The 12,533-nt window shown below is 56.9% G+C and overlaps 1 protein-coding gene across 1 annotated transcript in view; it reads left to right on the forward strand.

The window, feature by feature from the left end:
- Window positions 1-635: 635 nt before the first annotated feature.
- The window catches only part of LOC119100381 (protein polybromo-1), a 28,600-nt gene continuing 16,702 nt past the window's right edge, over window positions 636-12,533 (forward strand). The window contains exons 1-8 of the mRNA XM_037223481.1: window positions 636-849; window positions 2,941-3,085; window positions 3,710-3,829; window positions 4,713-4,838; window positions 5,181-5,330; window positions 10,451-10,513; window positions 11,206-11,269; window positions 11,662-11,765. Of these exons, the coding sequence (XP_037079376.1) occupies window positions 2,942-3,085; window positions 3,710-3,829; window positions 4,713-4,838; window positions 5,181-5,330; window positions 10,451-10,513; window positions 11,206-11,269; window positions 11,662-11,765 (771 nt within the window). The 5' untranslated portion in view covers window positions 636-849; window position 2,941. The remainder of the gene's footprint in view (window positions 850-2,940; window positions 3,086-3,709; window positions 3,830-4,712; window positions 4,839-5,180; window positions 5,331-10,450; window positions 10,514-11,205; window positions 11,270-11,661; window positions 11,766-12,533) is intronic.

Here is a 12,533-nt window from a genome sequence, read left to right on the forward strand (position 1 = left end):
TGATGACATGCAAGCCACCTACGTCGATGTTCACTTGCGGTTGTCCAATCAAATTCTTCATAGGCTCTTCAATGCCGTCTTTCGTAAGGCCGTGACTTGCCGCAACCTTATCAGTTCTCGATGTAATGACGACGGGTCTATAAAGCTCAAAACCGACACCTTGACCTGGTTTGACCTGCTAAAGGTTGCATTGGAAGTTGTGCCACTGCCTCACGAAGCTAATAAGCGACTTGGGAGTGCCGTTTTTTAGCGTGGGTTTAACGCACAAGTGTTCGGAGATATCTTGGAGGTGGCGGTTGTTGGAACTCCATGGACGAGGGTGAATAAAGACTACCGTCGGGCCCTAATACAAATTGTGGTCGTAGTATGCCGCAATAACATGATGCCATGTGATGCCAATCAACATCATTATTTCATAATAACGCAAATCATTTTGGAATATGCTGGTAGTTTTAATAGCTGAAAAGTTCCACAGTTTGGTGGAAAATAGCAGTAGGAGGCAGCTGATTTGTTCCCTGAGCAATTGTGACGCCAAACTAATTGACTTCGCCTCAGAGTGCGCCCAGGAATGCCTGCTTTGATGTTTTTCTTCTTTTAAAATGAATGAATTCAAGATAATGCACTAGTGCGATGCTTACGTTCCGGGTCCGGAGATTGAGTTGTGACTGCCGGGATGTGCTGTGGTGTACGCCATTTAATTATATAAAGGGGGAAGTACAGTTTTTTGGTCGGACTAGTCCTGATGCCTTTTGAGTGCAGCTTGTACTTAACATCCAAACAGGTACTGAGATAGGTACTTGAGAGCTGGCAGGTAGGAAGAGGACATACCTACTGCGAAGTATTTGGCAGGTGAGAAACAATGTTAGGCTGTAAAAACGCATACACCATGCTGAATACGTCTGGTGCAGCAGTGACATCTCAGCAACAATTTCGGTGTGTGCACAGTAAATCTAAGCCCAGAGTTTGGTGTGTCACTGAGACCAGGTTCAGCAAAAAGCCCTAACATGCCAGGGAACTACATCAAGAGTGATTTCAAGAAAATTACCCTTTGAATATTTTGAAATTTAGGGCATAAAGAAATTCAGCACAGGTAGGCTTGACTTCAATTAATAGCATGCATGATGTAATTTCAGTGCTGAGAGCCTCCATCACAATGGATTATTTTTGCAGACTTTGGATGTAATGCCCTTGAACAATGACAGTCAGTCAATATTCAGCTTTCTGCCCCTATTCCTGATTGAGCTCTTGATACACTGTTATTTTGTAGTTCATTATAATTTACCAAAATGTAATGAGAACTGTCCATGTGCCTGAAGGTTCAAGAACCACCTCAGTGAAAAAATTCTGGGCATAGGTGGCAAACTGCAAATAAATATACCCTGAACATGTCTGGTTTAAAATATTTCACTCAGAGCACAGTTGCAGTGGTCAGGGGGAGGGGCAGTGGAGACAGCTCCTCCCAAGTTGAAAGCTGCAGTATGGTGCCGTTTTGTCTCCCCCGATTCCCCCCAACTCGGAGAGCCTGTTGGTATGGTTGGTTGGTACGTTCTGGTATGTCAAGAACTGATTCTGAACTGTAAAGGGGTTACGTAAGCCTGTTGAAGGCCATTCTGGCCTGTTGAGGGCTCATTCTGGTCCTTTTAGGATTCACTGTAACCAAAAGAGGATTATTCTGAGCCTACAAAAGGCTCATTATTTACTGTGGGAGCACATTGTGGCCTGCAGAGGCCCATTCTGATCTGTAGGTACCAATTGTTGGCAGGTTGGGACAAGATCTTGTTGGAGCAGGACTTGTGCAAAACAATGATATTTCAGGCTGATTTTGAATTTTAGGGGCCAGAATTCCTCAAGTAGGGTAGCTCACATTATTTTGGTACAGCTCAGCCTACCTTGTGTCAGGTGTTGAGGTCAGGCAGAGATTGGGAGGAGCCAGAAAATGCACCATGACACATAACACAATGACAGAATGACACTTTGTAAATCTGGCAATCCCCAAAGCTAAATGAACCACATATCTGTGAACTGGATCATAGTTGTCTTCACTGCTGTGATGTTATCTTGTCCAGGACTGCATGCAGCTGCTCATGTAACCCCCCTCCCTCCCCCCCCCCCTGCTAGCCAGAGTTCCACCAATTAGATTGAGGCACTCAGACAATTTTTTTTTTGTAAGCATGGAGCATTTAGTGTGTTACAGTTTCTGCTGTTTGCACTGATCACATAAACCACCCACAAACATCTGCATGTCATACAGGCTAGTCTCATTGAAGCAGCTCAGAAGCCATGACATGTTATGCTTTTTGATGAAATGCTGATGCATTTGGTAATGTAACAGGTAAATTTAGTTTGATTCTGCCCTTTCTCAAGTGGAGTGGTGAGGGCTATTAGTGCAGTCAGTTGGTGCAATTAGAAGTTAGGTCATTAGGAAAATTTGAGACAGGAGGATCAAACCTCCTCAGAATATCTTGCCAGGCCTGGAACCTTTTGCAGATATGGAGATTGTGTTGCTGCACTGGTTATATCAGGCACAAATACTCCAAATTTGTCCTCACATGACTATGCATGAAACCCTGGCAGCTTCTTTGCTGTGATATCAAACCTACTCCAGAGATGTCACAGTTTTACCAGAGATCACAGCTGTGCAAGAGATGTCACAGCTATGATATATGTGTTTTGTGTAACATGCATGTTTTGCAGTCTGTTTGTTACAAGTGTTAGTGCAAGAATGACCTATGGTTATGCTATAAAACTGATGTCTAAATTGGAGTATATTTTACTGGCCACTTATGAGTATATTTGTCTAATGGCAGGTGAACATTGTGAATTTTGTTTGAGAACAATACTTATGGCTCTTCCCCAGCTAGATAATATGCTTTAATATATAATATGCTGACCCGGGCTGACCCGGACCGACTCTGACTGACCGCGCCGCCGTCCACGCAGGATGCCAAAGCGGAAGCGACTGAGCAGCAGCCACGACGACGACGCGGAGTCGGTGACGTCCGAATCGAGCTCGGCGGCGCCCGCCGCCGCCGGCGCCGGCGCCGGTGTCGGCACCAGGAAGCGGCGCCGATTCGGCGCGGTCTCGGTGAGCGCGCCGTCCCGTGACTGCCGTACTGTTTGACGTGTGTCACCACACATGCGGCTACTTCCTGTCGAAGTAGTTGCAGATCCGTACTACTTCGTAGAAGTAGTACTGATCACTTTGCACCGTGACATTGATAGAAATGGGGAAGCGGACACACAGTTGACATAATTTCCAGTCCATGGTAACATTAACATATCAGCATGCCCGGCCGGGAGGAAGGCATGCTGAGACAGGACTGACGAGGCGGGAGGGGCTACCAGTGTCAGTTGATTACCATAAGATTGTTTTTTTAAATCAATTTCTTGACTTAAGGTAGTTTGCTCTGCTGTGTGATCACGCTCCACTTTGCTGACTAGAACCTAACCCGTATTGGCGCGGTTGCCTGTATAAACATATAAATAGATATATATTTATGACTATAAACTCCGTATAAAGTGTTACCTGAAAATACTGGGCGCGATATTATCTCCGAAGTTAACCCGTCCGTAGAACACCACCCGTGGTCGACATTTCTGTATGCAAATCACAGCACTCAAGACGCACTCCACACTCATAACACTCGCACACTAACTGTTAATGTGTGCCGTGGTGCTGCCTCGAACCACATGTGAACTTTGTCTGCAGCAAGAACAACTGAAACAACTGCTGGAATCGGTGCTGAATCACAAACGTCCTGATGGGTCCTTTGTGTCCGAGACTTTCTACCGGCTGCCAAAAAGACGCGTCAACCCGGATTATTACGAGGTAAGCATCGTGATTGGATCTTCCATGTGAAGTTGTAGTCACCTCTTTCTACTGAAGATGTCAGGTTTTCTGACATTCGGAGCGGAGAACGCATCACTGGCATATTTCTGAACGAAATAACAATAGTAATTGGGTGGGCTTACGCAAGTCAGTCCGAATCAACCATCCAAGACAGGAACACGTGACTGATGATTATTGTGCAAAAACGTGTGAGGGTGGTCCTCACTACTTTGGAACAAAGTGAACACACCTGCAGTTGTGCGCGCCATTCGCATCATTATTGCAATGGTGCACAGTCGTGAACCAGGCATTTCGATCATTTGGAACCATCACGAGATTAACGATTCGGTGTTCTGGTATGACAACAAAATATTGTCCTGTCCTGTAATACAAAATAATGACTCCAAGATACTGTCCTGAAGAATTGTGAGACCATTACTATTTTGATTTTGCCCTACACAGCAGTAGTGCATGCATTATTGGGCTTATATCACTGTCATGATGTCGATTGTCGACATGTTGGGGAAATGCGTGCGCTGACAAGCGGTTGGATGGGTGGTTGGTGCTATGTCAAGAGGTTATGAGCAGGAAGTTGTTGTGAAATGTGGTTGGCGTATGTAGCTACCAGTCGTAGCTTCTGTATGCAGTTGATGATGCACCTGTATGTTTTCAATTTTGTTGCACAATTTTAAACTCATCTGGTCTTTGCCATACTGGGATCATTATTAGTCCCCGTCCTCTTCGCCTTTAGGGTTTACGTCCGGTAAGGTTTTGCCGCGTTCATTTTGCACGAGTTTTGGCGTTTGTTCACAGCCGCTGGGTATTTGCAGCGTTCATTTTGCACGAGTTGTCGCGTTTGTTCACGGCCGATGGGTGTTTGCAGACGATCCGGAATCCGATCGATGTCGCCAAGATCCAGGTGAACCTGAACACGCACCAGTATGACGACGTCAATCACCTGGCGTCCGACGTCGAGCTGCTCGTGGAAAATGCCAAACAGTACTTCCCGGTGAGGAGACGTGGTGTTTCGCACGTTCCAAGGAGCTGGCGTGTAGGCCAATCACTGTTTCCGGTGCATGTGCATTGATTTTAAGTAACGTCTGCTTACCGTTGCATAATGCTTTTTCCACATGACATGGGAAGGTCTCGCTGTTGACTTTCTCTCGCTTTCTGACATCCAGCACTGCTGAGCTGGTGGTACGTTGACGTGCGAAATGCGACGCTCACGTGTATCGCAGCCACGCTCTGGATGCCCATACTGAGCGGTCTGCTGTCCGACTGCGCCACTCCGCCCTGACTTGTAGCCGGTCCGGAGATGTCTCACCCTCCCCCGTCCGTCGCTCTTCTGCAGCGGTCCAGTCGGGAGTACACGGACGCCGTGGCGCTGTGGAACGCCTTCAACGAGCACCGCAGCAGCATCGTGACGGAGGAGGCGCCCGCCGAGAAGGCCATCAAGGAGGAGGAGCGGCCGGAGAAGATCACCCTCCGACTGAACCGAATGGTGAGGTGCCGACCGGGCGGGCGGACGAGGTCCCGCCGGGCTGGAGGGCACCACCTGGTGTGTCCCTGCGAGTCCCTTTCGCTGGTCCCTCCTGCTGGTCCCTCCCTTTGTCCTCATGCCTTGTATCTGCGCCCGTGCCTGGTATGCACGCCCTCCGCCGGTGACAGAAGGTGCAGGCTGTGGGAAGTGGGTGCTGCCCACTCGCTCGCCGACGGTATCCCCGCCGTGTCGCACAAACATGCGGCCCTGTTTTCGATCCTGGTTACTGTGAAGAGTGGAGCCGGCTCAATGAAACAGGGCCTGCTCTTGTGGCCCGCTGTGAGGACGTGACCCCGAGCTGGGTCAAGAGACAGATGCGTCCGTCGTCCAGAGGAGGATTACGTCCCGTGATGCCGCGCTGCGTCCGGTGGCTGGCGCGGGGTTTATCCCGCCGGTGGACGGTCATCCCCCTCCCCCACCGGCCACCAACGCTCCGGGAACCGGTGGGGGAGGCCCTCCCACAGTCGGGCTGGAACCAAACACATCAGCCAGTCTTCGGCATGCACACGAGCATGCAGCACCACTGAAGCGTCATCAGATGAGCCACGTCGTCATCTCAACAGCAAAACGCTGTCCTGTATGGCTGGAATCGGGGAAAACAGCCGCCATACGTCCTGAAGTGCCAAGCTGAAAACGTGACCAAATGCTCGTAAACAACCCGCCTAAGGTCTCAGTTGTCCCAAGATTTCTCCTCGGGAGAACCGCATGTATGCCTTTGCAATGAATTAAGTGCCATGTCGTTTTTTCGGGAAGCCTAATGTGCATGGCATTACGATCCTATATTGACTACCTGGTTGAACGGCATATAACACACCACAAAGTGGAACGATATACCACAGTGCGCTGCCTACGGCAAATCATTTATAAGTTCATTGAACATTAGCTCTTGGCTCTTACAAGGCAAATACAACACAAAGCAAACACACATGGTGAAGAAAATCATGCGCTCGAACAAGTTCGCCGTTATTAGTGTTGCTGGCACAGAGTTTAATTATAAGTTGCGTAAGCATTGAGTGCCTTTCACACGCACCGTTTGCATTGGGTATTGAGTTCCTCTCACGTGCATCTCCTTGCACTATCCTACTGACGTGAGGGCCGCACAAATGAGCGTGGCACACTTCGATACCTGCGCGGCATTCCGACAGCGCTGCACAGTTTGGACCACATCCCCTTCAACATCACCGAGGATGCCCTTCCAGACGTCCGTCTCCCCCGCTGACGGGTCCCTGCACTCGCGTCAGCGCCGCACGCGTCAGCGCTGCACGGGGTACAGGTCCACTATGCTGACGTTGTCACGCACCCTTCGCAAGCGCAGCATCAGCCAGCACGTGTAGCCGAGCGACACGATGAACGTGACGCCGTACACGGCCGACATGGTGATCACGTCGACGAACGTGTTGGTCGGCACGCCGTACAGCTGCACCACCACCTCGACGCTGTGTCGGCAGAAGGTGCCGCTCTCGACGCGCCAGTTGGAGAGCAGCAGGCGCACGTAGGGCGGGCAGTCGCTGTACTGGTCGCAGTGCCATTTGATGCCGTTGAACAGGGCTTCGGGCACGTTGCGGAAGATGGGCCGATCGAGGTCTGCCGTGGCCACATCAGCGCTCTCGTCCTGGATGGACGGCTCCCAGATCCGCCACAGCGGGCGGGCCATGAGCCGACGCCGCGCCGCGCTGTAGCGGCTGACGTTGTTGGCGTGGTAGCCCTCGCCCAGCACGGTGAGCGTGTAGTTGCCGAGGTAGGGCTGGGCGGCGTACGTGGTCCAGTCGACCAGCGCCAGCTGCGGCTGGAAGCGCTCCGAGTACAGCAGGCACGGCACGCCGCGGTTGCACAGGCAGCCCCGGCACGTGATGCCCAGGCCCGACAGCCGGAACGTGCTGGTGAAGTTGAAGATGAGCGTGCGGCTGGGCGGACAGCCGACGGCCACGTGCAGCGGCGCCGGCGGCTGGCGCCGGCACGCGTCGCCGTCCGCCTCCAGCCGCAGCGTCGCCCAGCTGAGGTTGCGGCCGACCGGCTGCTGCCCCAGCCGCAGGGTCGGCTGCGGTTTGCACGCGCGCGCGGCAGGTGCGCCAGCCGTCGGCGGCGGCGCGGCAGTCGGACGCGGCCACCACCAGCAGGTCGGGCCGATCGGTGCGCAGCCGCGCGCCGGCCGATGTCGGTACGGTGAAGTCGAACACCAGCGTGTCGCCGCGGTCCAGGTAGACGACCGAGGGCAGCGCGCGCTGTCCCGAGCCCAGCACCGCCGGCGACAGCTTAACGTAGCTGTCGGGCGACGCGTACACGCTCAGGTTGTGCGTGAAGAAGAAGTAGCGGGCGGCGCGGTCGAGGGGCCGCGCCCACTCGGCGAGCCGCTGCATGGGGCTGGCGAGCAGATCGTGCGTCGTTGTCTGGCGCTGCTCGCGCTCTAGGAACTGCGTCTGCACCAGGTGGGCGAGGTAGCGGTAGCCGGTGAGAACGGCGGGCGGCGGCACGCCGTCGCTCCACGGCTGGGCGGCGCGGGGCGGTCGCAGCCGGACGCGCTGCAGCCGCGACAGCGGCGCCGCCAGCTGGCTGCCGATGCGGGCGCGGGCCCGGTCGCCCAGGCAGGCGAGCTGGAGCGCGGCGGGCGGCGGCGGCGGCCGGTCGACCGGCGCCTCCAGCCGCAGGTGACGGTGCGCGCCGGCCACGCGCGCCAGGCAGTCGACCTGCACGGTCAGCTGGGCGGCCAGCACCGGCAGCGGCGCCTCGAAGGTGACCGGCTGGCCGGGCCGCCGCACCGGCACCGCCTCCAGCAGCAGCTCGGTGGGACCGCTCAGCGCCGACACGCCGCGCACGCTGACCCGCGGCAGCTGGCGCTGCGTCAACAGCCCATGCACCAGTCGCTCCTGCAGCTGGCTGCCGCCGGCGCCGCAGCGTAGCTGCAGCCGCAGGCTCAGACCGAACGCGAACGGGTCCGGGTGCAGGTAGATGAGGCCCGAGATATTGCTGATCACGCCGGCCGGTAGACGTGTCAGGTAGCGGCGGGCGGTGGCGAAATCAATGCTCGTCACGTTGTGGAGGTCTGTCACATCTGCGGTGGAACCGTTGCCCGCCGTTGAGTTGCCGGTGGCTTGTGTGGCGTTAAGTTTGTGCTCGACGCTCTCGTTTGTGGCGCTGTCGATGATCGTGATGACCCAGTCGCAAGGAAGCTCCCGAAGTAGGCACACGTGGAGCTGGAGACAGAGGCTTACCGCGACAGCAATGGGACGTTTCATTGTCGTCATATATCACGTGATAGATGTGGAGCGAATTCAAGTTTGGATAGCTGCTCCGTCAAACACACCGCTGTTTGGACGCATTTTTTCATCAAATGAATTGGGTTTTGTGTAAAGCTTGCACAGATGTAAACACCAAGGTTGTCTGCATGAATGCAACGATGAACGCACCACAAGCCCCAGAACCGCGTGAAAACTGAGAAGTTTAACGAAACTAGATTGAGTAACCGTCAAGGTCGCGAAAGTAGCCGTGGTGAAACTGGCGTGGACGATTTTTGGGAGGGGCTTGAAAAAGAGTTTGCTGAACGTGCTTATCATCATCAGACACGTCTCGTTTTCTCCTTGCGACAGATCAAAGAGTGGCTGTGCAGGCTGAGTCTGCACTTCGAGCACTTTCTGCTGGCACAAACAACACCTTAGCTTTTTTGCATGTCGGCATGCGCCGCAAGTTGCCGCACAGCTGGGAGTGACGTGATCTGAGGACATGACACCATCGCATTAGGTACCTCAGCATGGGAATCGGTTGAGATGAAGCTCCCAAAACTTCTCAAAGGAGTTATATTTTAATTAATGCGTAGGCGCCGCCGACAGCGGTAAAAATGAAACTTACTGTTGGTTTTGCGATGATCAAGACGCAACAGTATGAATTGGTGGAAAATGCAAAACGGCATTCAACCTAGAAACATCAAATAGATCAGGGGAAGCGTGTTGCCATTGTTAGAGATGTTTACGTATTCCATTTGACCTTGGCTCCGGATCCTGTTGTTGATGGCCTGACACGGATGAACCGGTGTAGCAAGCAAGCCTCCATGGTGCCCTCGATGTTCTGACCTGGTCCTGAGCTCCAACCCGCTGACCTGCCGTCGACGGCGGGGCCTGCTTCCCTCCGCTACACACCCCCACAGACTCCCTCGCGGCTGCAGACTTTGTATCTCGGGCCTAGCCGTCGTGCCGCTGAATGTTCCCCTGTCTCCGTGGTGAAGGTGCCCTGTGTGATGTGTCTGACACGTGTCCGTCTGGTCCGGCCACTGGCTGTCGGTCTTGAGGTCGGGACTCTGCCCAGAGGCCACGTCTCAACCCATTGGATCTCATGACAGCGGTGGCCTCCCGTGTCTCCCTCTATCCCGGGAGCCGTGTCCCGCTGTAACGGCCGCTCCGCCCGTGTTCCGCTGTGACGGCCGCTCCGCCCATGTCCCGCCGTGACGGCCGCTCTGTCCATGTCCCGCCGTGACGGCCGCTCCGCCCATGTGTTCCGCTGTAACGGCCGCTCCGCCCGTGTGTTCCGCTGTGACGGCCGCTCCGCCCATGTCCCGCCGTGACGGCCGCTCTGTCCATGTCCCGCCGTGACGGCCGCTCCGCCCATGTGTTCCGCTGTAACGGCCGCTCCGCCCGTGTGTTCCGCTGTGACGGTCGCTCCGCCCATGTGTTCCGCTGTGACGGCCGCTCCGCCCATGTGTTCCGCTGTGACGGCCGCTCCGACGCCTAGTGTTCCGCTGTGAGCGGCCGCTCCGCCCGTGTGTTCCGCTGTGACGGTCGCTCCGCCCATGTCCCGCCGTGACGGCCGCTCTGTCCATGTCCCGCTGTGACGGCCGCTCCGCCCATGTTCCGCTGTGACGGCCGCTCCGCCCATGTGTTCCGCTGTAACGGCCGCTCCGCCCGTGTGTTCCGCTGTAACGGCCGCTCCGCCCGTGTGTTCCGCTGTGACGGCCGCTCCGCCCATGTGTTCCGCTGTGACGGCCGCTCCGCCCGTGTGTTCCGCTGTGACGGCCGCTCCGCCCGTGTGTTCCGCTGTGACGGCCGCTCCGCCCCGTGTCTCGCTGTGACGGTCGCCCCGTTCCGTGTCCGCAGAGCCGGCGCGGCTCGGAGGCGATGCCGCTGACCGGCGAGCGAGGAGTCGGAGGCCGGCAGCTCGCTGGCGCAACACTCGGAATCAGCAACTGGACACCCGGCGGTCAGTGGCGGCAGCAGGCCCCCTCTCGCCGCGCAGGCCCGGCGCGGTCCGCGAGACAGCGCGAGCGCGGTGGCGGCTGGAGACGGGTTGGTGCGGGATCGCTGTATGTGACCGGCCGGAGAGGCGTGTGACGGTCCCTGCGCTGACGTAGTGTCTAGGTTCATGAACCGATGCAATAGCTGGAAGTGTTGGTGTCATCGTTGTGACGGTAGAAGTATCTCTCTTTGTTTCAATGATTCCATTGGCTGCGGCTCATGTGCTCCCTGAGTGTGCGCGCTCCTGCTCCTCTGACCTGTCCACTGTCATCGCAGGACTCCTGTTGCCGCCGCTTCCCTCCTGGCCACCCTCCTCCGATCCTAAGCCCGGCCACCGGCTCGACTCGGCCGGCGGCGAGGCGTCCGGCGGTGCGGGGCCGACCGGGCTGGTCAGCTCGGCGCCGGACCTGTCCACCGTCCGGCCGCCGCCCCGGCTGCAGCGCGGCAGGGGCCGCCCACCAGGCGCCTCGCCGGCCTCGGTCCTGTACACGTGCCGGCCGCCGCCGATCCTGCAGCGCGGCAGGGGACGCCTGCCGGGCCGGCCGGCCGCCGTCCGTCTCGCTCCGGTCCTTTATACGTGCCGGACGCCGCCGGGACCGCAGCACGGCAGCCGCGGCCGTCGCGCGGCGGTCCGGCCCCGGTCCGAGGGCGCGACGGTCTGCGGCACCAGCCCCACACCAGGTCCTGCCCCTCCCCCCCCCCCCCCCTGGTTGTAGGGTGGAGGTCCGCAGCAGTCACTGCCCAGGCGTGACAACGCGTGGGAACCGCTTTAATGTGGGTACATATCTACAGATAGCACTTTGCCTGCGCACATGGTGTGCTTGGAGTTGACAAGGTGGCCATTGCGACCATCGTGGCCAAAAGCCTCATCCATATGCTGTGACGATCGACGGTGACCCCAAGCATCATCACAATCCTCCTCCGGGCAACCCCTCCGCACACTCGCGCAGCGATGCGGCCGGACGCGGTGCTGGCCCGTGTAGGCAGGTCCGCCGTCAGCCCTGTGACGTAGCGCGGCCGAGAGCTGCCGGGAGGCGGCCGATGTCTGACGTCTGGCCGACCGGCGCCCGCAGAGCTGGAGGACGCCCTGGAGGAGCTGTTCACCTCGGTCGCCACGGCGCAGGACGCCGATGGCCGCCAGATGTCCACCTGGTTCCAGCTGGTGCCGCACCGGACGGTAAGCCAGGCCGCGGCGGCGGCGGCGGCGGGGAGAGGTCGGGCGGCGTCCCGCTGACGGCGGTGGGGCCGCCCTGGCTGGGCTCGGGCGTGCTCTCAGGCTCACTGTCGAGGGCGGGACCACCTTAGCTGAGCTTGGTGCACTCACCGGCCGGCTGGGTGTGATGGGGCCGCCCCCAGATTTGGTCTAGGGTACTCTCAGGCTCACTGTCGAGGGTGGGACCACCTGCGTTGAGCCTGGCGCACTCACCGGCCGGCTGCGTGTGGTGGGACCGCCCCCAGATGGGGTCTGGGGTACTCTCAGGCTCACTGTAGATGGTGGAGCCGCTTCCAGCTGGGCCCAGAATGCCCGCCCTCAGGCCCATAGGGACGGGCGCCTCCCCCTCCCGTCACCATCAGTGGACGCTGCCGTCCGCGCCGCCGGACGAGCGGGGCTGCTGTGCGTCTGCGATGATTGGGCATGCAACCCCGAAGGTATGTGCTTGCCAGCATGACTGTTTCGTGTGGTTGTTGATTTAGGACATGCGCTAATGTAGTGGAGCATGTTAAGCGTTTATTTTTTGTGCTCGTCTGTGGGACGCAATGATATTATTTAGCGTTTTGAATATGGTCCAACAGCATTGTATTATCGTATCGTAGCATCCGCTTCGTAACTGTAGAAGGCTCCTGGGACCCCGTCTTGCTATTACGGAGGCCTGCCACATATTAAAGCCCATTCCCTGCATTGCGAGTCGGCCTCGGTGGCCGCGGAGCACCATGTTCGGGGGCT

Source organism: Pollicipes pollicipes, unplaced genomic scaffold (genome assembly GCF_011947565.3).
Source record: "Pollicipes pollicipes isolate AB1234 unplaced genomic scaffold, Ppol_2.1 Scaffold_4881;HRSCAF=5763_pilon_pilon_pilon, whole genome shotgun sequence".
Taxonomy (NCBI): Eukaryota; Metazoa; Arthropoda; class Thecostraca; order Pollicipedomorpha; family Pollicipedidae; genus Pollicipes; species Pollicipes pollicipes.